Raw genomic sequence first — 27,946 nt, forward strand, 5'->3', positions numbered from 1 at the left:
GAAAGAAAAATATTGTGCAGATATAAAGATCTTACTACAATTAAGATTTACACATCAATTGCTATCACATATACAAGTTAAATGCTGTATAAGTTCCTATAGAAACTTATATACATAATTAATACTTACTGTTAGTTATTTTGCCTCAAGTTTAACATCTTTCAAACCATAGGTAATCTTTTCCTTATATTAATTTCAATATAAATTTTGAATATATAACCAGCAGAAATCTTATGTAACCTGACACTCAAAGAAACTATTATTTGTTAGTGGTTCTAAATATTTTTGAAGGCAGACAAATATTTGTTTTAAAAGTTAAAAACTTAACAGGAACTATGTTTTAGATACACCTTTATATATTCTTCATTTTTAAACAAACAGGGACTATCTCCTTTGGATTTTCACTAAGACAAGGCCTATAATACAAAGCAAATAATTATTTAGAAAATGAATAATATCTGGTAATTTATTCAATTTTTAGGGATCCAATATTATAAAAGTTCCTGTAATGTCATTAAAAAATGAACATATACCTATTATGAAATGTAATGAAAAATGTTTAATCATTTTAGAGCAGTCAAAATACAACATTAAGATTGGTGTATTGATGTCTGAAAGCAATAATTTTGCCATATGCATCTTAGTCTTTTATATCATTCATTTTAAATTGATGGTTAATTCAAAAACTGAATTTCAATCCAAGTTGTTTTCAAACATTGTCATAATGTCACGTTGAAGAGTCATATCAATGGTACCAGCCATCTATAAAAAAGAAGAGAAAATTTAAATGTTACATAAAAAACTTATGACTTTATTACATCTATATAAACATGATTATGCAACATTTGGATGAGATCATACAATATGGATCCAACTTATTTAACATAATGCTTTTGTATGTAATTTTACTTCTGTATATATACTGTATAATTTTTGTTAAATATTGTTTATGTGATAAATAATAATTAAAACTTACAAGAGCACTAAGAACAAACTTAATCTTTCTCTCCGAGATAAAATTCTCAGTGTTGGTATTAATAAGAACATGAACTGAGATTACATTATTTCATGTATCTCTGTAACCAATATAATGCTAGGCACAGGCACATCAAATTATTTTCTGAATGAACCAATATCTTACCTATAAGTCCACACTACTTTAAAGTAGACCCATCATGTGTAACAACATTGTTAAATAAGTGATAAGTCACTTTACCTATGTGCTAAATATTGCCCTACATACTCAATACATATAAATTCATTTCATCTTCACAATAGGCATTATTATTCTTCCTAATAGATAAGGAATTTGAGGCACAGAGAGGTTAAATAGCTAGCCCAGACCCCAAAATCTAGCAAATGGCAGAATCAGTATTTGAACCATCATATAGTAGCTCCAGAAACTGATCCTCTCTAAAGAGGTAACACTTCATTAAAAAACTATCTCAAGTGCATGTTTGAGCATGTGAAGACACTGTTCTTTAAATCTTTCCTTTGTTAGATTTAGTAAACTAAAATTCACTTACTGCTTCTCTCCTCCTCCGCTCTTGCTCTCTCTCTCTTGCTAGGTTACGGTCTTTGAGAAGTCCGGGTCTACTGTTCTCTTGAGCTTCCAATGACTTCTGATGTTCTTTTTGCTTGTCTCCAAGGCACTTGTTTGGCACCTTATTTGAACAAGGTTCCAGAGTGGAGCCAGGGTGCCTGAAAGAATAGTAGGTTTCAAATTCCTTAGAAGTTATTACAAAAGTATGCTATTAAATGACAAATATAAAGCAATGTTCTAGAAACCCTTCTTTATATATCATAACATTATTTTAAAGATTTATTTTTGAGCCCTAGCCAGTCTTGCTCAATGTTAGATCACTGGCCTGCAACTGATGGAGCAGGTTCCATCCCTGGCCCAGGTTGGGCACATGTGGGAGGTAACCAATCTGTGCGTCTTCCTCCCATTGATGTTTCTCTCCGTCTCTTCCCCTCCCTTCCATTCTCTTAAAATCAATGGAAAAAATATCCTCAGGTGAGGATTAACAAAGACAAACAAAAACAACTTCCCCCTCCCCCCCCCACACACAACCCAAAAGGCATTTTTTTTTTCCTTTGGTGTCTAACACAGTGATGGGTTTTGAAAACTGTGATCAAGATATACGACTATCTAATTACATATAGATTGGAAACACTAAGACATTTCTGTTAAATTATGATATATTTATTATTTAGAAATACTAGTATCTTTAGCAAATCAATGAATAACTTGGTTATTTCTATCCTTTTCAAAGCAAACTACTACTAATCAATAAAAAATAAATTTACTCTTTTGCAATTATAATTTTCTCTATGTCCTACTAAAAATAGGTAAATCATGTAACAGAACAGAAATTTAATATATTTAAAATATATGTCTAAATCTCTCAAGGCCTCCTTTAATCCAGTAAATTACACACCTTTGATTTTCTTGAAATACTTTGGGTTCCTTTGTATTCTGTTCCAGATGTTTCCGTATTAGTTCCTCTGTTCGAGCTTTTACTTCCTTTTCTATTGCTGCTTTTCTAAATTGATTGAAGAGCTCATCTGAGGATTTCCGTACACCTGAAGTTTTAACTGGTTTGCCTAAACTTTTCCAAGAGTCAGCATTCTTGATTTTTATATCCTAAAAAAAACAAAACATCTGATTCAGTCTATGTCTGCATATATCATTCAAATTTTGGAAGGATAACAATGTTTTTTTGATAGGGTAATAGATAAAGGCTTAATGTAATTTTATAAAAGGTTGCTATAGTTAGAAAAGATATGAAAACAGATAAGCTAACATTTAATTATTCATCTAAGACAAATTAAAATAACATGCATGACAAGGATTTCAATTAATGTGTAAAACATGTACTAAGGCATAATCCGCAAAAAATAGAAATAAATAAACCAGTCACTGTAATATTTATCATCCTATAGGAAAAATAAAGCAAGTATAGAAATGATTAATGAGACAAAGTCAGATGATACCATAAGAATGGCATAGGTTTGGGCCCATGGGGCAGAAGGCAACCAATCGATGTTTCTCTCTCAAGTATGTCTTCAGGTGAGAATTTAAAAAACAACAAAAACCCAGTTATCTGGCAAATTCCAGCATTATAGAATTTACAAATAAATACAGTCATAAGAACTAAGGGTGGGCAAAGGTTGTTGTTCACAGGTAACTATTTTTTTAATAGGCAAAAATTAGGTTTAGAGATCCAAAATCTCATTTAAGTTCTTAGGGCCATTACCATATTAAATTTTAAATCCTTTTATATACTTGTGAGAAAAAAAAAAATTACTCTTACCTTCTGCACAGAAACTTGACATTCAGATTCGATCACCATTGTGTCATCACCAGACTGATGCGTCACAGTTAGGCCATTCAAGCGATTTTCATAATCACCTAGATGCAAACATTTTAAAAACAGTATAATCAAAACAGTTCATCTTGCTTGTCCAGAATTTGTCTTTGTTCCCCTCTCTGGGTCATAAACTTTTCAAAAAATATGTATTTTATTGATTCTTCACAGAGAGAAGGAGAGGGAAAGAGTTAGAAACATCGATAAAAGAGAAGCATCGAGCAGCTGTCTCCTGCACACATCCTACTGGGGATGTGCCTGCAACCAAGGTACATGCCCTTGACTGGAATCCAACCTGGGACCCTTGAGTCTGCAGGTTGATGCTCTATCAACTGAGCCAAACCGGGTAGGGTGGGTCAGAAACTTTTGATGCTTCTCAACTTTCCTGGGAATCATTATATTGTAAAATAAACATTTTTTTTAAAAATATATATTTTATTGATTTTTTACAGAGAGAAAGGGAGAGATATAGAGAGCTAGAAACGTCGATGAGAGAGGAACATCGACCAGCTGCCTCTTGCACACCCCCTACTGGGGATGTGCCCGCAACTCGGGTACATGCCCTTGACCGGAATCAAACCCGGGACCCTTCAGTTCGCAGACCGACGCTCTACCACTGAGCCAAACCAGTTTCGGCGTAAAATAAACATTTTTCACTTGAAATTTACCACCTCTATTTCTGTCCCTTTTTCCTTCTTTTTTTTTTTTTTTTTTTTTTTGATAGCATAAATTAAAGCTGACATTGTGGTTCACCCACCAAAATATATTTTATCTGTCCCAAAACTACAGCAATCCTCCAGTGTGTAGGGTGACCCCAGCTCTATTAGAACAAACCAATCACAGTAATCCTACTCAGATGGATCATTTAAGAAAGAGAAGGTGTAAGCCAATGTAGGGCTTCTAGGGAATGATGCATCCTGGTGGCCAAACTGAGAACAAAGGAAACTCAAAAAAATGGAAGAAATAAGACACCAAACACCTAGAATATACAGAAACTCAACTACAGGTCAATGTAACCCAAGAGTCAAACCAAAGAACTGGAATATGAGGAAACAAAAGTCACCCAACCAGAGAGACAGAAAGAAGAATCCAAAAGTATGAGGATAGTGTAAGGAGCCTCTGGGACAGCTTTAAGCCTATCAATCTGGATTTTTGGGGCGCCAGAAGAAGAGAGAGAGCAGGATATTGAAGGTCTATTGAAAGAAATAATGACACAAAACTTTCCCTACTTGGTGTAAGAAATAGACTTACAAGTCCAGGAAGCGCACAGAACCCCAAACAAGAGGAATCCAGAGAGGACCACACCAAGAAACATCATAATTAAAATGCCAAGGGCAAAAGACAAAGAGAGAATATTAAAAGCAGCAAGAGAAAAACAGTTAGTTACCTACATAAGGGAGTACCCATATGACTAATCAGCTGATTTCTCAACAGAAACCATGCAGGCCAGAAGGGAGTGGCACGAAATATTCAAAGTGATGAACAGTAAGACCCTACAATCAAGATTACTCTACCCAGCAAAGCTATCATTCAGAATTGAAGGTCAGATAAAGAGCTTCACAGACAAGAAAAAGCTAAAGGAGTTCATCACCACCAAACCAGGATTACATAAAATGCTAAAGGGTATTCTTTAAGAAGAGGAAGAAGAAGAAAAAGGTAAAAGTAAAAAATATGAACAACAAAAAGACATCAAATACATACCTACCAACAAGTGAATCTAAAAATCAAGTAAATAAAAAGTCTGAAGAACAGAATGGACTGGTGAATATAATGGAATCAGGAACATAGAAAGGGAGTGGACTGATAATTTTCAGGGGGAAGGGAGACTGAGGGGTGTGGGAGAGATTGGACAGAAATCTTACACCTATGGATGAAGATAGTGGTTGGGGGTAAAGGCATGGGGTGGGGTGGGGAATCAGATGGAGGGGAGCTATGGAGGGGAAAAAAAGTAACACCTGTCATAATCTGAACAATAAAGATTTATTAAAAAAATTTTTTTCATTCAAATGTAAAGAGTGCCTTTGGGTATGAAGCATATAATTTCTAACAATGAGTTTCAATGATTATTTCTAACCTGAAATGTACTAGTTATGATTTTCAGTATCTCAGATACATAGCAATTAAAATGACATTACCAATTAAAAAAAATATTTTTATTGATTTCAGATAGGAAGGGAGAGGAAGAGATAAATAGAAACATCAATAATGAAAGAGAGTCATTAAGCAGTTGCCTCATGCATACTCCCTACTGGGGATCAAGCCCACAACCTGGGCATATTGACCAGAATTGAACCTGGGACACTTCAGTTTATTGACACTCTATCCACTTAGCCAAACCGGCTAGGGTGACCTTAGCATCTACGCTAGTAAAAGAAGACATGCAAATTGACCATCACTCCATTATGCCCACCAGCCAATCAGGAGGGAATACACAAATTAGAAGGACAAAGATGGTGGCCACCCAATTGTTCCAGGTATGGTGTGGCTGAGCGGGGCGGGAATCTCTAGTGTTCATAGGTAGATTTAGAAGTCAGTTTCTCATTTGCAGTCATTTACTTGCTAATTTATTACCTGAGGGAGGCAGGATTTGTAAAGATGATATCTTTTCCAAACTCTGTTTATGTTCTAATTCTTGATGATTAATTGTTAACTGGTAGTGACCTGGTGCAGTTCCACTTGAATGTGTAGTCTGATGAAAAAGGGCAATGGTACTAGAGGTTATATCTTGCATAGAAGATTGTATCTGTTAAGACAAAGTTAAATAAAATTACCTTTACAGTTTTAACCACTCACAAAACATAAGAATATAGAAATATGAGAAAAGAATATAATTTAACACTATCTTTGTATATGAAATTATTTAAGTCACACAAATTTATAAGGTATAATTATTCCTATCTTACAAATGAGAAAACTAAGGTTTAGAAAGATTAAATATCTTGGCTATCATAGACATAGCTTATACTAAGTAGTTAGTCAAAGCCTAAAATCATAATTACTAGTACACATAGTCTTACATGTATATTATCAAACAGTGCTACTTATTTTAAAAAAATATATTTTATTGACTTCTTTACAGAGAGGAAAGGAGAGGAATAGAGAGTTAGAAACATCAATGAGAGAGAAACATCGATCAGCTGCCTCCAGCACATCCCCTACTGGGTAGTGCTACTTATTTTTAAATGCTTTCCTGTGATCTACTGAAAATAAAAATTTAGCTTTTATACCAAATCTAGAGACAAATCCTTTTATCCCTTTTTCTTCACTGAATTACAGACCAAAGGGAGAGGTGATTAAAATCACATGATGGTTTGAGCCATATGACTATCAACAAATTCTGATTCAGTACTCAGTTAAAAAGCCATGTTATAATAGCTAACACTTAATGATTATGCTGAGAAAGGCACTAGGCTAAGCCCTTTTCCACCTACTGTGTATTATATACGGGAACACCAAGGCTGCCCTTTTTATTCAGATTTATAAGACTGAGCCAAAAATTCTATAATTTGTTCTATTTATTTGTTTGACTTAGATAATAGTTATATTTTATTAGAAAAATGTAGCCTAATACTTTATTCAATCTTCTTTCATAAGAAATCTTTCAACATTTGACAAACTGAATAGAGTGACAAGTCTTTATGTAAATCAAACAAACAACCAATTGCAAAGAAAGCTACTACTATACTAGTGAGTTATAGCATACACTAGTGGCCCGGTGCACAAAATTTGTGCACGTGGGGGTGGGTCCCCTCAGCCCAGCCTGCACCCTCTCCAATCTGGGACACCTTGGGGGATGTCTGACTGCTGGCTTAGGCCTGATCTCTGTGGGACCACTGGCTCCTAACTGCTCACCTACCTGCCTGATTGCCCCTAAGCACTCTGCCTGCTGGCCTGATCGCCCCCAACTGCCCTCTCCTTCTGGCCTAATCTGATCACCTCTAACCACATCTGCCTCGGCTCCGCCACCAAGGCTTTGTCTGGAAGGACATCCGGAAGGTCTCCTGATGTAATTAGCATAATGCCCTTTTATTAGTACAGATAATTTTAAAATTCTAAGGTAGAGAAAAAATGGAGAATTAACTTACCACCTTTACTTTCTTTTTAGGAGGAGATCCATTCTGTTTCACTTCAGTAAATTTAGGTAACATTTCTGCAAAAGAAATGTTTGCAAGCTTAAAATTACTTCTAAATTACAATTATTTTCGAATTAAAAATAAAATGGTGAAATGCCTTAACTGCAGCCTCCTAAGAGGTTTTTACACTCTCTAGGATTTTGCCCTCTTTGAATCCATCAACATTTCTAAAGGGATACTTGCTTTTAAAAGGGATATCTCTTTCCCACATAATGGAAAACATATCCACTCACAATTTTCAATTTGCATTATTTAGGCAAAAAAGAATAGTGTTACTTCACTGTTAAGAGCTCAAATCAGTGATATTTTTAAAAAGGAACAAGTCACAAAAGAGAGAAGGTTTTAAACAAACAGTACCAACTATACTAAAATCAGCATTTACCAAGTAGGTGTTAAGAGTTAAATTAAAATAAGAATTTACTATAAGACAAGGGTATGTTAAATATCTGAAAGGATATAGTATTTTATTAAAAGCAAAGCTATTTGATTTCATGGTAAAGTCTGCTTTGCTTGCTAAGCATTATAATAAAGATCCCATATGATTAGTACTCTATTTACATCTAAATTATTTAGCAGCCTCAACCATATGGCTCCAAAGGGGTTTTATACTAATTTAACTTGACAAATACCTTTACAGCTGACACTGGCAGTAGAGTAGGTATAAGAACAAATCTCTGACATGGTGCTCATAGGTTCCTTTCTTTATTAAAACTAGAGTCCAGTGCACAGATTTGTGCAATGGTAGGGTTCCTCAGCCTGGCCTGCTGATATCCCCCAAGGGGCCATGGATTGAAAGAGGGTGCTGGCCAGGCCAAGGGACCACACTGGTGCATGATTGATAGGGGCTGGGGAGGGACTGTGGGAGGGCTCCAGGGCATGTCTGGCCCATCTAGCCATGGGTGATTGGGGTCAGCCCGGGAGGGACTATGGGAGGTTGGTAGGCCAGGGAGGGGCCACAGAATGGCTCCAGGGTGTGTCCAGCTTGTCTCGCCCAGACCACAGCAGCAAGCTAACCTATGGTCAGAGCATCTGCTCTCTGATGGTCAGTGTGCATAATAGCGACTGGTCAAAGGGTCAAACCGTTGGAGGGACAATTAGCATATTAGTGTTATATAGATATATATTCTGGTGCTATTTTCCCCAATTGCAAGTCCAGGTCAGTGTGGTAAAGCTCCAAACTATAGTTAGTGCCTTCATCCCTCTCTCCAGGTCACCTTGCATGAGCAAGTGATCATTATTTGCTTCAGGCTCCAGGACACCAAGGCTGGTCAATACGAAATCTTATTCAGACTAACACATTTAAAATTTTTTAAAATCCTCACCTGAGGATATTTTTTCATTAATTTTTATTTTATTTTTTTAAAATATATTTTATTGATTTTGTACAGAGAGGAAGGGAGAGAGATAGAGAGTTAGAAACATCGATGAGAGAAAGTCATCCGTCAGCTGCCTCTTGCACACCCCCTACTGGGGATATGCCGGCAACCAAGGTACATGCCCTTGACCGGAATCGAACCCGGGACCTTTCAGTCCCCAAGCCGACGCTCTATCCATTGAGCCAAACCGGTTTCGGCTCCATTAATTTTTAGAGAGAGTAGAAAAGAGAAGTAAAGACAAAGAGAAATATTGATGATGTGAGGGACACATCGACTGGTTGCTTTCTGCTTGAGCCCTGACCAGGGCTCTGGGCCAGGGAGGAGCCTACAACTGAGGTACAGGCCCTTCACCAGAATCGAACTTGGGACCCTTCAGTCCACAGGATGACGGTCTATCCACCAAGCCAAACCGGCGAGGGCTACATTTTAATTTTAATAATTACCTTCTGCCTCCTGAAATGTAATCATTTGGATATGTTACTGTTCTTTCCTTTTCTAAAATGATTGGTGCTGGACATTGTTAAAATTGATAAATGCTACTCAATAGTGTGCTTTTTTTTTTTTTTTTTTTTTTTTAGTTATTGAAATAAAGTTTATTAAGTGAACTACAATTATGTACAAAATAGGGTAAAATTGTAAAGAAATATCAACTTAAAAATTGCCTGTCTAAAAAGACATATTAGTTAATAAACTCTCTTAGGGGAATAGAATGCACTCACAGCTTATGTTAGAAAAGTGTTGTGTGAACGAGTAACACCTACAATGGTTGATAGTCTACTTTAAAAGTTCAGTGGACAAGAGGAATATTCCCAGGGAAGTTTGCTGTTTTTATATCTCAAAAGCTCGAAGGCCTTCTTTTTTGAGTGATGGGTACATTCTCTTTTGTTCTACAAAAGCATAATCATACAGACTGATCTGACATTAGTGGATGTGTCAGTGTTTAAAGCCCGAGGCCAGCAATAGATGTTAATATTTTTATGAATACTCTAGAAAACTGAGCAAAATGTGCAAAGGAAACAGAAATGGCTTTATTTTTTACATTACCTATAAAAGGCCAATTGTGCTGCTCAAGCGAATCAAAATGATTATAGATGGCTTATGATGCAGGGATGTTGTGAATGTGTGTGTGTATAAACAAGCAAAATCTTTCTCTTTCCAAGAACATATCTCTATATTCACTTAACATGAAACCTCCGATTTCCTCAACTTACAATCCAATTGGGAAGGTTCTCTTTTTCCATGTGTCCCAGACACAGGCAAAGCTTGAAGGTTAGTGATGTTAGTCAAGGGGCCTGTGGCAGTTTTCACCTTCTTGGTTACCTGCCTTCTGAGACCTGGCCTGGTTTGTGGTTGCTGTTTATGGTTCTGAAGTACTTTCTGTGTTTAAGTTGGCAAAAAATGTGCTTTAATTTAAAGGATTCAAGTATTTTCAATTATATGAACCCTATCAATGTCATTCTACTAAGTATAATTTAAGTGTTGGGGGTTAGGTGGGAAAAGGGAGGAAGATAGACTGCAGAAACCAAAGATATAGAACCAGGTAGCTTTTACATTTTGGGAAAAATTATGATTTCACCTTTGAACAAAATCAGACTTTATAGTATATGCATATCTATACATCTGTCTTAATTGTTCGAATATGTATCTAAACTACATTATTCTATGATATAAACTCTTAAGTATAATAAAAATATGACATGCCATGTTATTACTCTGCTAAAAATTCAAGGGTATCATCTTGGTTTTCTGATATATAAAACTAAAGCTCTGAATTATTATACAAATTAGCACTTGGAAATCTGAAGACACCAGCAAAAGGCATAAAAGAATTTATTAAAAAAACCAAACAAACAAAACCCAAGCCAGGCTCGCTCTTCTTTGAGTACAGTTGTACCCTTTTCTCGGGTGTATACCTGTTTCCTCTATCCTAAACTCTAAGTGTTCCAACAAGGTTTGCAACCAGGGAGCAGTGGGCAGCGGCAGCTTCTCCCCTGTCCCCACATCCTGTATCCAAGGGCCCTTCCTTTGTCTCACTATCCTGAGCTTTAAGAAACTTACTTTTACTTTAAGAAAAAATAATCAAAGCTACCTAATATAGTATGTCTTTAAGTCTTACAGACTATAGATAGATGAAAATGATAGCCAACACTTAGCATTTTGCTTTTCATTCTACTCTCAAATCAGAAATTCCAGAAACACAGAAAAGTAAAAGTGCATATTTCTGTTTATATTTCTGGCCTTTGCAATAAAAATACAAAATACATATTTTCACTCTCAAGCTTAAGAAAACATTTCACTTAGAAAAGAAGTCCTACCAGATCTTACAAACATAAATGAAACAGGGACAGCAACATGCATACCTATCTTTATAAGGATCAAATTACATAATGTATGTAAACTACTAAACAAATCATAACAGAAATGTTAGGTAATGTGTTCTGTTTTCATATCTTCAAAAAAATCCTCAATATGAAAGTTTGATTGGAAAGTTTTCATTTTAAATAAGGCAAAAACAAATTATAGAAAACAATAGAGTTGGATAAAGTGTTTAATAACCATCACTATCAAGCACGGAGATAAATGCTCCAGAGTTGCCAAATATTATCAGCAAGACTTAAAACTTGGTAAGTTGATATAAATATAATACCATAAGGCAAAACAAGAACGTAATGCCATATTCAGAAAAAAAATTACTGAAGGTCTATTAGAAAAACAAATAACACTTATGTCATATGACAGGGATAGAGGAGTGATTGAAAACAACTACCTAATTCTCCTACCTTATTTTATAGGAAAGAAGGCATGTCCAGAGGTGCTAAATGATTTACCCAAGCTTATCACCTAAGTCATGTTCCATTGGTAAAAATCAAGCAATTTGTTCCTGAACGGAAAACATTTGCTCCTTTACAGAATGTTTTGACAATTTTCATCTAATTATTTGGAACTTATTTTAATATAGAACAACAAACTGATTGTAAATTGCCCGTTCCTTTTACTAAGGTCATTTTAACTAGAATTAGAAAGTGGCAACAAAACAAGAAACCTACATTGATAGTTACAAACCTGGCAGCACATAAAGTCACCTGGGTTACTTTTAAAACTGCATATACCTTGCTCCACTCTTTATTCAACTCATATTTGGGTACTTTTAAATGTTCTACATGTGTTTTTAATGTACTGCCAAGCTCAGTGGATAGAGCTTCGGCCTGTGGACTAAAGGGTTCAGGGTTCGATTCTGGTCAAGGGCACACGGACTGGATCTGGGGCATGGAGGAGGTAGCCAATCAATGATTCTCATCATTGATGTTTCTATCTCTCTCTCTCCCTCTCCCTTCCTCTCTGAAATCAATAAAAAAATATTTTTAAAAATACATTATTAATGTATGGCCAAAAATGAGAAACACTATTCTACAAAGCCTGTTTATTCAAGAAGGTCCAGTTTGAACAGAAAAATTAAAAAACACAAGTCAAAATATATCACTGTTAATAAGACTCAAGGCTCAAGTATGGGCTTCAATATATGCAAATTTTTCATCAAGCCTCAATCCTTGAATTTATCCTTTTGATACTTTGTAAACATTTTGATGAGAACCTAATACATATTTAAAATTTAAATGATAAACTCGAACCATTTCTCTCAAACTCTCTAGCTTGAATAGCAAAGATGGCTTCAAAGCTGACATTTTGTGCTTCCTACATTTCCTAAGCCATCCCGTCCTAAAAAGGTAGAACAAAATCTATACTTGAATGTTTGCCCTTTTTCCCTTGGGTGGAAAAAAAAATCACATTCTAATTCTATAGAAGACCTAGGCTGTAATACCAGAGAACTTTTCATTTTCTTTTATTTTCTCACCTACAAATAAGAAAAGTTATTTTAAAAATAAACAATTGTTAAAAAAAACAAAACCTTAATTTTCTGAACATCACACCAAAATTTATGATTCTCTCACATTATTGATGTTTCTATCTCTCCTTCCTTCCTCTCTGAAATCAATAAAAATATTAAAAAAAAAAAACACGTATAAAAGCAATAAGTCCAGAGGATGAACTGATGTGTTCACTTTGTCTTAAACAGGTAAAGAATTGATGCCATAATCTTTGAATTTCTTTGTGTATAACTATTTAGCAATTGGAATTATAAACATTTCTGTACATTATTCTATTTCACTGTAATCCAGGATCTGTGCTTACATTTAGACATTTTCTGAAGTTATTTTCTATTAGGTATGATTCAAAAGCACTATTACCACTGAGTTGCTTCATTTGATTGTTTCCCAGTAATATTATCAGCCACAAGATTAGTTCTAGTAATTATATTCCTTCTTATTATATCACTCAAGATAGCTAAGGTTGTTGAGCATTAGAAAATTCTCAATAGCTTATATGAGCATACTAGCACAGCCTAGCTTACATAGGAATATATATATCTGGAATTCATTTTATTATCAAGCTTCATTTACATCTTTGATCTGACATTTAATGAAATTTTGAGATGATGAAAAATAAAAAGGTCTTATATTTATACCAACGTTCAATAAATTTTCATCACATATCTGCACATGATAATTTTCACATGCTGATCAGAAGAAGTTTGCAAGTTAAGTACCACTAACCCACAGATTTCTCATTAGTTTTTTCAAAGATTTGGGATTTCATTACTATTCAATCTTAGAACTGACTTAATATCTTGTTTGCAATGATAAAGAATTTTTTTAAAATAAAACTTTCCTTGGAAATAACTGCTCTGTCATTAAATTGCCTTCTTAACAAAGCAGGATTAAGAATTTAGTCCCTGGAGAGAACCAAGATGAAATTGGACAAAAATCTTACAACTATGGACGAGGACAGTGGGGGAGAAGGAGTAAAGATAAGCAGTAGGGTGGGAACTGGGTGGAGCTATAGGGGGGAGGAACATCTGTAATAATCCGAAAAATATTTACTAAAAAAAGAATTTAGTCCTTGTTTTTCAAAATTGTATAAAATAGTGTTTGAAGACACATAGAATTATTTAAGTAATGCAAAATAAATAGCTCTAACAACACTTAGCTGTTTTTTCACAGATGTTACCCTTAAAACATATTGGCACATCCAAATAGAACGATCTATATAGATAAAAGCATAAGTGATCGTTTGAGTAGTTGACCATTCGCAGTGATGCACACCGACCATCAGGGAGCAGATTCTCAATGCAGGAGCTGCCGCCTAGTGGTCAGTGCGCTCTCACAGTGGGAGGAGTATTCAGCCAGATGCCAGGCTCACAACTGATGAGTGCCTCCGTGGCAGTGCGATCCTCTCCCAGGGACACTCCTCCGGTGCCCCTCCCCCATCCAGACCAGGACCAGGATTGGGACTGGCATTGAGACTGACTGGGAGCAAACTCATGGCCGTTTCCTGGGCCCGGGAGTGTCGGTATCACCCTAGGTTGGACACGCGAAGACCAGAGTGGAGCTGCAGCGAGCCTACCATGCCGCGACAGGTGCAGTGGGGCCGGCATGAGTAGGAGTGGCGCAGAGCTAGGCCTGGGCTCAGGCTTCTCTTGGGCTGCTTGCTGCTTAGCGCACCAAGGGGGCTGTTGGACCGCTGGTTTCTGCCTGATCCCACAGGCCAGGCCAAGGGATCCCCTTGGTGCATGAATCCCTACACCAGGCCTCTAGTATTGTAATAAAGATGCCAACTCATAATACAGAATAGCTATAAGAACCTTGAGTGTCAGTAACATTAAAAATTCAATTTAGAGACTTGTCTCTGATGAACAAATTTTATAAGAAATTATGGCTTGACTAAGAAAACTGTATAAAATCAAGTTGCTATAAAAATCCAGGAGGACAGGTATTAAAAAGGATTAATAAAAAATTCATAAAGATCAATGTATTTCTATCAGAAAATAATTTTTTACAGATTTCAGAAAAGTTTCCTCTAACAAAATTTTGAAGAAATGAAATCATATTCTTATCTCCTATCATGAATAATCAAAAACCTTCTTACCTAGAGTGCTGGGAAGCCAGATATTCATAGTCATAATCAATTTTAAAGCCACAAAATCTTGGCATGCTCTGCCTCTTGGGAGTACACCTGTTTCCCTCAGACACGTTCCCTCTGCCTTTCCCTCTCTTAAACTCCAAGGGCCATATTTTTATTTCTGAAATTTGTTTCCTGAGCCTGCCCAGTCCACCTGGCTCACTTCAACTACCTCCCTAACTTTCTATATAAACTTTCTCTTACAATTTGGGGGAAAAACTACAAAATCTTATATTTATTTTCAGTTAATTTTTACTCATGTTAGTGAAGTTTTTGCTCAATATGCCTTATTTTCAAAAATTATATTTTTTCAGTGAATAGACCTATTTTCTTCCACCTTTAAACTCAAACTTGGGATTTGTTTACTTCCTGAAAATGTCATGTGTATTTTGAAGAATGGTAGATGTGTAACTTATTTCTACAATAGGTATTATCATTGATAACTAATGATTATTTTTCATAATTTACAAACCATTTATATATTTCTATTGTTCTCAGGAGAAGTAAAAATGTTCTTAGCTAACACACTAGAAATTAGGAGTCCTATAGTATTTTAATGGGCACAACTGAAGTTAATATTTAGGACAAAAGTTCCTATTGCTTTCATTTACTAATTTATTAAGCAAAAATATAAATTTTTTCATTGAAATATACAATCTGAATATTCATAAAATATACATTTCAAAGGTAAATGATAACTCATACTTTCATGTTAAAAGACAAACTGATCTTTGTGTCACAAACCTATATACCATCATAATGTGGAATGAAGTATAAAACTTTTGCTACTTTAAATATGTAGTTTTAATTTTATATACCCATTTTTAATTGATTTGAGAGGAAAGGAGAGAGGGAGTGAAATATTGATGTGAGAAACATTGATTGGTTGCTTCTTGTTTGCATTACCATAGGAAATAAAAAATAACAACCTGGTTATGGTGCCATAACCAGAAATTGAACCTGCCATATTTCAGTGTATGGAAAAACGCTCCAAAATCCAACTGAGGGACACTGGCTAGGGCTGCTAACTGGATTTTTTAAATAATTATTTTTAAAAATAGTTCCTGCTATTTGAAAAAGATGACATTAAACAATAATGTCATAAAATAACAATTTTAAAGTTAGAATTCTGAGGCCAAATTATTCTGCTAGAAAATTAGAAAAACCTAACATTATACAGAGGGAATAGGAGTTGAAAGGATAGTAAGTGGTAAAAGGAGTCAAATATATGGCGATGAAAGAAGATTTGACTTTGAGTGGTGGGTACACAATTTAATATATAGATGACGAATCACAGAATTGTAAGCTTGAATGTACATAATTTTATTAACTAGTAATCCCATAAATTTAAAAATATACATAACAGCCCTGACCAGTTTGGCTCAGTGGAGAGAACGTCGGCCTGCAGACTGAAGAGTTCCAGGTTTTATTCCGGTCAAGGGCATGAACCGTGGTTGCAGGCACAAACCCCAGTAGGGGGTGTGCAGGAGTCAGATGAGATACTCTATTAAAACGCTCTGTATATAGTACTTTTCTTCTAATACTCAAGGAACTTACTGATCAGAATTCAATATATAATTAGATAATTCAAACTAACTGTTCCAATATGAGTTTTATTCTACAAATAAAAGACAAACTGCTCTAACTTATTAGGCCAAAAATGCTTTATTTATTAAATGAAATTACAAATGCTATTACAATTTAAAACCCTAAATGTAACTTAAGAGTTTTCCCAGCATTGTTTTATGCTTAAAAGTAAAATATAAGGAAATAATGTATATTCAAAGGCCTAAATTAATTTTTTTCTGGCATAACAAATTCCAACAAAATTATAAGTTCTGTTTATTCTAACAGAAATATTTACCACTCTATACTTTAGAAATGTAAAAACAAAATACAGAAATAAGATCACATAAATACTAACTAAACAAAAGCAGAAGTGAAAACGTAGTGCAAGTCAGCAAACCCTTACTGCCAGAGTGAAATAAGGATATTCTAATAGTTGGTAGGAATATCTGACGTGCCAATATTCTATGTGAGATGTTTATTTTTTGTTTTTTTTAAAAAGATCTGAATTTCATGACAAACAAACATCTCATTTTAAAATAAAGCAAAATTTTAGGCACAAAAGTGTTCTGTATTCTGAATTTGCCTTTTGGTGAACAATGATGAATGCTACTACCACTTTGGTCCTTGGGACAGAGGTTACTTGTCTGCTATGTAACCATCAATGAAAGTGCATTAAGAGAACATGAATGAGTTAAGTTTGATACAGCTGACAATAAACTGCACAAGGTAATGTGGTACTTTAGCATAAGTGAGAGTCTAAATTTAAAATACAATTTTCTATAAATGAAAGAAACTGTTTTACAGTTTCTAGGATGATTCGTTTCTTAATTCAAAATGATTATCTGAATCAGAATATAGTATATTGTCACAATAGGACATGCTTTGCAACATTAGAATGATCTGATATATATATATCATGAAAAATAAAGTGAAAAATGTCCTCAACCTTTTATCTTAGAAACAGAAAACCAGCATTTTGTTATTTGATATTTTTTGGTGTTAAGATTTGATCTAATATTATGTACTAAGAGGCTATCCCATCTTTAGTAAAATTTTCAATATTATAAGTCTATAAGCCATATACATATAATATGAAGTTTATTTTACACAGTACCTCTTAAGGAAAATAGTGAGATCATCAAACATGGGATTAGATAAGTGTGGCATCCAAGCCATACTTTCTCGGTAAGTAACAAACATCTCAAAAATTTTCCCACAACCAGAGGTGTGCTTAAAGGGATAGCTAACCTGATTCGGAATCACTGCTGTCGGAAGAACTTGAACTACTGCTACTACTTCCAGACTCTGACGAACTGCTGCTACTGTCAGTCAATCGCGAACCAATTCCAACAGCAGCTGTGGATGATGGCGTTTTCTTAGCTACAAAATAAGGAAACACATTGAAATGCCAATAGGTGTCCCCACAGAATGTATACACTTTAATAGCTAGTAGCTCAATTTTGAAAATGAAATGTATTTTAATAAACACAGCCTATATAATTATTCAAAGTGTGTATATACATTTTTGGGGGACACCCCATAGTCACAGGAACATTTGAAAATGACCACTTACATTTTGTTTGGCATTTTCTGGAATTTAACTGATTATTGACATCCAGTAATCGCTTTTCTAACTCCTGTTTTTTCTGTGCATGAAATTCTTCATTTGACTTCATTATTTTCTTACCTGTGTGATTTAGGACACAAATAAAAGAATGAGCAAACTTAAAACTACCAAACATCAGAATGATATCTACTCAAGTACAGAAATACCTACCACGAGGTTTTAGTGGTCTTTTTCTTAGACATGCAGCAACATATTTTTCTAGCTCTCTCAGTGTTGTTGTTTTCAGTGTTTCAAAGTCTATCTCTATCTCCTCATGGTTGGAATTTCTCAGTGAAGGTTCTCTTGAATGTATTATATGAACGACTTTTCCAAGTTTTTCTCCAGGGAGTTTGTTTATATCCAAACTTAATCGCCTTTTCTCATCATGGCTCATAGGTTTAGCATTATCTTCATCCTCAGATTTCAGAGCCAATACTGGTTGTTGCCTCTTCTTTGGCTCACTGCAACAAAATTAAATTTAGTCAAGTCTATTTTACAATATATAAAAGTGTAAGTGACTGCTACAACTGAACAACAGGTCAACCAGTCGCTCTGATGTGCACCGACCACCATGGGGTACATGCTGTTGAGAAACTGCCCCCTGGTGGTAAGTGTGCTCCCATAGCCAACCTCCCATGGCCAGGCCACCTTCTGCGGTCCCTCCCCCAGTGGTCCGCCCCCAAGCTGGCTGGCCCTGACCTGCCCCATAGGGGCTGGCTGGCCAACTTCCCACGGTCCCTCCCCCCTTCTCTCCCTCTGGGTGGCAGGCCTCGATAAGATTGGTCTGGCCCTGATTGGGACTCAGCAAGATGGCCCCAATAGGCCCTGATAACCAATGAGCCCTAGGGACTCCACCAGGCCTAGGGATTCATGTACCCAGCCTCTAGTTTTACATATTCTTTTAATAAGGCATCATGAAAGATACTTACTTGATCTTGGATTTCTCCTTTGATTTCATTTGCTTAAACTTCTTTCTTGGATTTTCATCTGTGTTATTAACCTTTTCTTTTCTCTTTTCCTGTTTAGATTTGTCATTTTTTTTCTTTAGCTTATGGTGTGGTGCTCGGGATAGAACCTGCAGCTGCTGACGAACAGCTTTAATCTGATAAAGGAAAAATTCAATAATAATTAAATAAATTAAAGACACTAGAAAAAAAAATGATGCACTCAAAAGTCAAGAGTATCCTTCACATTTATTTTAAATTCATTTAATATAACTTTTCTCTTGGGTTCTAATTTCATTTCATGAATTCATTATATTGACTTACAAACACTATCATGTGCTCACCCATAAACTTAAATATTCATCTAAATGAGACCAAGAATAATTAATATTTCAGGTAGTCTTAAGTTTTAAATAATTGATTTTTCAGGCTTTAGCTTAGAGCAGCTTAACATTTTATCATAAAAGGTAGCAAATATTAAAGATATCATCCATAAAATATCTTTGATTATGATATACAGTATAAGCCATTTCAAAGCAAATTAGCTCATTGTGGTTAAAAATATAAATAGCCCTGGCCAGTTTGGCTAACTGGATAGTGTTGACCTGTAGACTGAAGGATCCTGGGTTTGATTCCTGGTCAGGGCAGATGCCCAGGTTACGGGCTCGATCCCCTGTAGGGGCTGTACAGCAAGCAGCCGATCAATGACTCTCTCATCACTGATGTTTCTTTTCTCTCTCTCTGTCTCTCTGTCTCTCTCTCTTTCTCTCTCTCTCTCCCCCTTTGTCTCTGAAATCAATAAAAATATATTTTAAATAAAATAAAATAAAAATATAAATAATGGGATTTTAAGATATATATATTATATATATATATATATTTTAGTAGAAAAAATATTAAACATTATAAATGTGTCAATAGTAAATAGAGCTATAGTTGCTAAGTGATCTAGATGTAACAGCTTTTAAGCTACACAATCTATAATAATAAAAGCATAATATGCTAATTAGATCAGAAACCGGGGCTGCAAGGGCCAAGCCCCTTGCTTGAATTTCATGTGTTGGGCCTCTAGTGGATTTTATAATAGACCAGAGGCACAATGCACAAATTCATGCCCTGGCCAGCAATTGGGGCCAATGGGCCAGGGCAGGACCGCAGAAGGGCTCCAGTGCATCTCACCCAGTCCCCCAGCAGCAAGCTAATCTACAGGTTGGAATGTCTTCTCCCTGGTGGTCAGTGTATGTCATAGCAACTGATGGAACAGTTGAACGAATGGTCTAAAGAGTGGTCAGACACTTAACATATTACACTTTTATTATATAGGAAGGATCAGCAGCAACAGCTCATATAAATACAAAACGTATCAATACACTTAGCTACCTGTTCCTGAATATCTGCAATACGCTGAGCTTGTTCATCTTCAGAATCACCAGAAGAGTTGTCTTCAGAGGAAGTTTCAGTACTGCTTTCTCTACCAAGGGGCTTTGTGGTATTTGCTTTGATATTATATACAGGCTTAATCTCAACAGGTTCATCTGGGATCTTTGCAAAATGCATTTCAAAAACATCCTATAATGGAAAATTAGACTGTTAAGTTTTTCTGTATGTTTTATTTAATGCAGCACTGTTTCCTTTTAACAAAAGCTACATTTTGGTATCATATTTTTAGGACAATCTGGTTTTCCTTGTGGTCATCATTTTGTAATATATACATTTTTCAGGCTATTATGTGTACAACTTAAAACATATACAGTGTTATATACCAATTATATCTCTATAAAAGCAGATAAAAATTATCAGAAGAAATATAAGACTCAAGGTTACCCTCCAGCCAACCATAGCAACATTTCTCACTTTTTTCAGGTAAGGTAGACCAAATTATATTGGGAATCTTCTTCACAGATCTCCTGTCCTGTTGTATTTATCAGTCTACTGCTTCCCAATAGTTCAGCCTCAAAAATCCACTTTCCTTTAGTGGGACATGGGCTCCAGTGAACCCTATTTCATATATCTATTATCCTCTCTTCATTAACATTTTCCCCAATATCTTCTATATGCCAGGCACTTCATTAAAATATTTGAACTAAAGGATGCTATACCTCAAAAAATAAGCAATCCCATCAATTTAAAAATTGTACTTTACTACTTGGGTGTTATTCTTTATCTTTTGAGTTATGGTTCTAAAATTTCCAAACTATATTCAGAGGAAATTCACTTTCAAAGCACAAGTAACAACTTACCTGGAGCATTCTTGCCATTGTCACTATTTCATGATCTCTAGGATTATATCTGTAGCAATTCATGAACATTAATCTAACATCTTTAGCAAATTCACATGCATTCGGGTATTCCTGGTTGTCCATTTTTCTCTAAATAAATGAAAAATTACAGGATTCACAAGCAACTCAATAATTATTTAATCACCTCTATTAAATGGTTAGAATAAGGAAGGAGGGCATTACAAGAAAAAAAAAAAAGAATAGAAACAAAATCACAAAAGCAGGAAAACAAGATGTTTTCAGATAATCTTGGAGTGACAAGTTTGATCATAGAAAAGCAGTGAAAAGAGCACCTAAATCTAAGATGTATATTATAACTGTCCTAGGAATGAAGACATTTAAAAATGAACAGAAAAGAAATTATTAGCAAGGTTGCATTTTTAGGTAGCTACATATGAAGTACATAGAAGAATGAAGATGTAGAGTAACCAGTTGGGCAGACACTACAAAATAAAAACTACCAACAGACAAGTAAATCCTTTAGACTGCTAGGAAAAATGTGTGTATTAATGAACAATTCATAAACAAATATAAAAGACTAATAAACAAATGTAACATGCCAGACCTCATTTGTAATTGAAGAAATGCAAAACAAAAGCATGAAATAATTTTTTACCCATCAGATCATTGGATGTTGGAATGTGCTCTGACTGGGATCAGAGAATAACTCCAACCAACAGAGCCATAGTGTCTGAAGCTAAAAAATTACTTAAAAAAAAAAAAAAAAAAAAGAATAAAGACACAATATAACACCTAAGCCCTCATGGAAGAGCCACAACGTTTGCACTTTTGTGAAAAGAAAAAAACTGCGATGGAAAAGATGAAAAAAATGAGGGTAAACAAAATTTAGTAACATGTTAATAAAATTGAAGTTGATGATACAAAATAAAATAAAACTGTGTTAAATAAAAACCAAACTTCCAGACCAGTGATTTTTCAGCCAGTGTTTGGTGGCACACTAGTGTACCACAAGATTTAAAAAATATATTTATTTTATTGAATTTTTACATAAAGGAAGGGAGAGGAACATTAGAAACAATGATGAGAGAAAAAAATCAATCAGCTGCCTCCTGCACACCCCATTCTGGGGATGTGCCCAAAACCAAGGTACATGCCCTTAACCAGAATCGAACCTGGGACCCTTTAGTACACAGGCTGATGCTCTATCTATTGAGCCAAACTGGTCAGGGCAGCCACAAGAATTTTTAAAACATACAATACCTAATTATAAGAGGACTGACCTCTTTTCCTTCAGATTGCCTAGTGAAAAAATGACAACAGCTAATACAAGAATAGCCATTGGTGTGAATGAATAAAACTCATACTTTGCTTTTGTGAGATTGGCAAAAAATATAGGACATTTTTGGGGGGCTCAGTTGGTTAGTGCATTGTCCTGTACACCGAAAGGTATGTGCTGTCAGGGCATATACCTGTTTTAGGTTCAATCCCTAATTGTGACATACTCATGGGAATAAACAAATTGATTTTTCTCTCTTCCTCTCTCTCTAAAATAAACATATCCTCAGGTGAGGAAAAAAAGTTATTGAATATATAATGAGATACTGTTTACAATATGGTAAATGAAAATTCATGGTACAGTTATATACTGTAACTCAAATATTATAGGAAAGAACCATAGATATGTTTGATTAGAAGAAAATAAAAAGATACACTTTAAAATGTTCCCATGATTTGCGCCTGGTGGTGAGACTACTGGTGATTTAAAATTTTCTTCTTTATCATTTTCTGAATTAAAAATTTTTTTAAAAAATATATTTTATTGATTTTGTACAGAGAGGAAGGGAGAGAGATAGAGAGTTAGAAACATCAATGAAAGAAAGTCATCGATCAGCTGCCTCTTGCACACCCCCTACTGGGGATATGCCCGCAACCAAGGTACATGCCCTTGACCGGAATCGAACCTGGGACCCTTCAGTCCCCAAGCCGACGCTCTATCCATTGAGCCAAACCGGTCCCGGCTGAATTTAAAATTTCTTACAAGGACACAATCACTTTTATAATCAGGAAAAAAAAAAAAACCTCCCTCCTATTAAGACATTTACCTTGATAGTTCCAAGATCCATTGGATTTTTCACAATATCGTAGTAGTTATGGAGTCCCAATGCATTAGCATCAACAGGATTATAAAAGGGCCATGCATATGAAAAGTGCTTCTTTGCAAACAGTTCTTTCAGAATCTCACTACAGTGCCTTAATTGTGCAGTTACTTTAACTTTATATTGTTGCTGAGAATTTGGCAAAACATTCTTCCCCCAACTTTCTTTTACGGGTGGCATTTTTGCTGGTTTTTTTTCTGTAAATGCTGGGGAAGATGCACCACTTGCTTTAACTACTAAAGTTGTAGGAGTTGTTGTATCTGCTTTCCTCTTTACACCTTTTGTAACCTAAAACAAAGCAATTCAACAACAAAACTATAAGGTGACATTCAGAGCAAGTTTCTTAAAAAACAAAGGTAAGGATTATTAGCACCAAGTCTCCACATATTAAATATTAGTAAAAGTTATTTTCTTTTTTATAGGCAAAATAAGTAATTTACATATTCTCACACCCCAAGAATTCTCTTGTGCAAACCTTTGAGACCAATGAAAAATAGAAGAAAAAAAGTCAGTTATACTAAAAGTTTTTGAATACCTGATTCAACTAGAGTGTATGAATTTTAAAAGTTATTGACCCACCAAATGTTGAGTAAATAAGTTACATCACACACATACAAAAGAAACTACAAAGATTCTAAATCCTACCTAAAAAATCTCCAAAATTTGGTTCTCATGTAAGTTTCTGTTCACAACATGTATATAGACAACAAGATTGACCACTGTAAACTAAAGGTCAATTTTCATATTAACTTTTTAAAGTATAGACATCACAACAATCAAACGTACACTCAACTATTTTAAAACTACAGTAAACTTACCTGGGCCACTGTTTGTGAGGTAGAGTTGGGTGGAGCATCTTGTGCCATATTTAAAGGAGAAGTAGATGTTTCAAGAAATACAGAGGGACTCACTTGCTGCTTAAATACTTTTTCTGATCCTTTAAGAGACTGTTTTTCTTTAACAGAAGAAACTGCTACATTCTGTTGAGTGCCTGGTAAAGTGTGAACCAATATTTGAGTGAAATATAAAACTAAGATATTTTTCTCTAGTATTTTAAATTAATTCATTTAATTCAACTTTTTAGCAATATAAACATGGCACATTCCCACTCCCCCTTTAAACGCCCCCCTCCCACACACACACCTGTTGAATAGTGTTAGACCAATTTAGATTTAGCAAAGACTTCAAAACCTATTATTAATGGTGGGCTTATCAATTTTACTCAAAAAGATGTGTAACAAACTCAGACTAACAGACAGGTGGTAGTAAACACAAGCAAAAATTTCAGACATCTTGGACACACACACACACACACATGCACGCACGCAGACACACACACACACACACACACACACACGAGAAAGAACATAAACTCTGGCTTACCTTTCTTTAGTCTTTCCTTACCACCCACAACTTGTTCTACTTTTGGCATCTGTAATAATTTCTGTTTAAATAAATTCTCTAGAGCTTGTACCATAAGAACAATGTCATCTCCAGGCTACAAAATATATAAAATATGCCATAAGGTAACACAGTATGGTCACTGTACCAAGTACTTCTTAATAGTACTTAAATCCATTAGGTTTTTTAATAATGGTATATTATACATTAATCCAATGGTTTTCAAGAAGACATTACAAATATTAGTACCAAGTTTCTATATTTGTATATTTGTCAAGCTATCTTATAGAAGGCAATAACTCTTTGTCTATCACTTCTAAATTAAGTTTAGAAAAAAAAAAGTGTAGCAGCTCATATTTTAAATTCTAACATCCTACCCCTTTAATTCTAAAAAGAACCCATGATGCCTTCTGAGCATTAAGAGTTACAACTCAACCAATCCCACCAATGTGAAAGGTATTAGAAATTAAAATTTCTACCTCACAAATAGGTTACAAAACTTATTCATGGCTATGCAAATTACTTGACTTGTCCCAATTCAGTTTTCAGTTAACTAAACCATAAAATGACATTATTGAACTCAATTTTTAAATCCTAACTACTTTGCTTTGCTTTAATTCACTATTGAGCAGGGGGAAACCTCAAATAAATTACAAAGCAAAAGTCTAAAGCCGAGAATACTTATTTCTAAGACAGGGAGTTCAGGAGAATTACTGAACTTTATTTTTAAATGTTCAATATGAAATTGTTAACAATGGAGAATTGTTAAATTAAAATGAAATTGCCAATGATATTTTGTATCAATGGTTCTGAATTTTAAAAAATGACATTTGCTAATAGTCTTAAATCTTTTAAACATATAAAGTGGCACTGATAATTACCTTGGGAAGCAAATAAAAACCTTTATTACCTTTCTGTGTCACTAGTGATTTTGAATAAATAGAACTAAGTTTAAAAATGATTAGATATCTCAGAATAGTTAGGAATCCAATTTCATGGTTGAAATGTGAAGATCATGTTCAAAATGACCACATATATTATCAAACAAGCTAATGCATTAATTGATGCAAATACTACTATTGGGCTATAACAGAGAATGTCTGATCTTAAATTTGTTATGAAGTTTGTAATTTGTTTAGCATCTTAGATTATGGCCAGGGATTCACAAAAAGAAAATCTAAACAAGATTAGTATATACATAATGATGTTTATCATTTCATAACAAAAATGGCAGAAGTGCGTTGAAGAATATTTTCAAATAATACTTTACTCACAAAAGCCAGCTATCACTGGCATTTCATTTTTAAAAACATAATAAGTCATTACAGCTATTCAGAAAAAAATATAGCAAATAGATTGAACAAATATTGATAGGTAAAAATTAGGAAAACTGGTAAAAAAAAAAAATCATTATTCTTAAAAGTATGTAAAATACCCCAAATCAAGACTTGATATCTGAAATTAGCTCACTTATTTATACACAACTATATGTAACAGCATAGAATTAGCAACCATAAGGCTTACATACCTTGTTGTATAGATAACAATTCGAGAACATTGTTTTGAAGTCTTCAATGCACTCTGAAGCCTGCACATAATACTTATTTTCCAAGCGCTTCTTAATTGTACTTAAATCCATTGGGTTTTTGATAATGGTGTAATAATCCTATAGTTTAAAAGAAGACATTACAAATTATTGTATTAATGAATGAACTACAACAATTGGCACACAAAGAAATTTAAGGAATGACATAATTTGGAAACCAAAACCATCAGTTATGAGAAGTCAGTCTGATTGTCATGGCGTTATTTTTCAGAGAGGAAAAAAAATCATTAAAAATAACAAACACAAGAATGTAAAAGTAGAATCATACTGGAAAATAAAAAGGGCATGAAGATAAATAAACTAGTATTTATCAACTCTGAGAGATCCAGAGTGTAAAACCCAGTTCCATGATTTACACTCTATTTAAACATTTCTTAGCCATTCTGTTATAAGATGGCTAAAAATTCCTAAAGTTGAATTCTATTTGTGATGCCACAATCTGCCAGGAACTGTCAAGAGCGACATTCATGACAACCCACATTAAAAAGTTAAGTGATGTCCTAGCTGTTTGGCTTAGTGGATAGAGCATCAGCCTGCTCTATTGGTTCCCGGTTCAATTCTGGTCAAGGGCATGTATCTCAGTTGCAGGCAACCAATCAATAAGTCTCCCTCACATCAGTGTTTCTCTCTCTGTCTTTTCCTTGCCCCTCCCTACCACTCTCTCTAAAAATCAATGGAAAAATATCCTTGGATGAGGAGTAACAAAATAAAAGTGACAAACTATAATAAGAAAGCATGTACTATAATTTAACACAAACTACTAAAACAATAATTTCAATACTCAGAAAAATGAGTTTTGTTGTTTAAGAAAAAATACTCATTGGGGTATTCTTTAGTGGTGCTGAATAAATCAGGTGTTTATTAAATATCCCTCTATATAAAAGGATATACAAAGTGTCCCCTCGGGATTTCCATTGGGAGAACGGGAGTTCGATTGCTCCCTATGAAGTGCACTGACCACCAGGGGTGACAAGGAACATGACAGGTGACCAGAAAAGGAGAGCGGGGAGGGTGGGACACTGATGGAATGAGGGAAGGAGGAGGCGGAGAGGTGGGGAACCTGATTGGTCCTGATTGCTGGCCAGGCCTAGGGACGGGCCTCTGGTATTTCATATTAAAGATTAGCTTATTTGTTTCAGAGATTTACACGGTTTTCCTTTGCTTAAAAAACCCCCTAATATAATTAATTATAAGAAATACTTACGGGCAACTCTAGTTTCACGGCATCCACAGGCTGCTGAAAAGGCCAGGAAAAACTATGCTTCCATAAAGCCTTCAAGACAACTCTTTGTAGATACTGCAGTTGATTTGTCAATCTCCCATTTTTCTTAGTATTTATATACTCTGGTGGTGGAGGGTTAATAATAGCTATTTGTCTACTTGGCAGAGACATTCTTAATTGCTTCAAATCCTGATATTCTAATGTCCTGAAAAATAAAACAAAACAGAATTACTTTCAAATGGTTCTATAGGAACTGAAAGTATTATTCAATAATAACAGAAAATAAACAAATGGGACTGCATCA

The 27,946-nt window shown here is 34.8% G+C and overlaps 1 protein-coding gene across 2 annotated transcripts; it reads right to left on the reverse strand.

Annotated features, from left to right (window-relative positions):
• Positions 1-693: 693 nt before the first annotated feature.
• On the reverse strand, positions 694-27,813 carry BRDT (bromodomain testis associated; the record flags this gene model as incomplete). Of its 2 annotated transcripts, none has more annotated exons than XM_084873415.1 (17): positions 694-762; positions 1,527-1,701; positions 2,442-2,647; positions 3,318-3,415; positions 5,943-6,114; positions 7,460-7,521; positions 17,716-17,847; positions 18,041-18,154; positions 18,245-18,534; positions 19,003-19,175; positions 20,398-20,586; positions 21,258-21,386; positions 23,360-23,701; positions 24,232-24,404; positions 24,797-24,911; positions 26,343-26,480; positions 27,625-27,813. In XM_084873415.1, the coding sequence occupies 17 exons, from the start codon at positions 27,811-27,813 to the stop codon at positions 694-696; spliced, it is 2,766 nt and encodes a 921-aa protein (XP_084729541.1). The 2 variants fall into 2 exon arrangements, with proteins under 2 accessions (XP_084729541.1, XP_084729540.1); XM_084873414.1 differs by having other exon boundaries at positions 5,928-6,114.
• Positions 27,814-27,946: the final 133 nt, after the last annotated feature.

Source organism: Pipistrellus hanaki, assembly GCF_964339955.1.
Source record: "Pipistrellus hanaki genome assembly, chromosome: 2".
NCBI classification, from domain to species: Eukaryota; Metazoa; Chordata; class Mammalia; order Chiroptera; family Vespertilionidae; genus Pipistrellus; species Pipistrellus hanaki.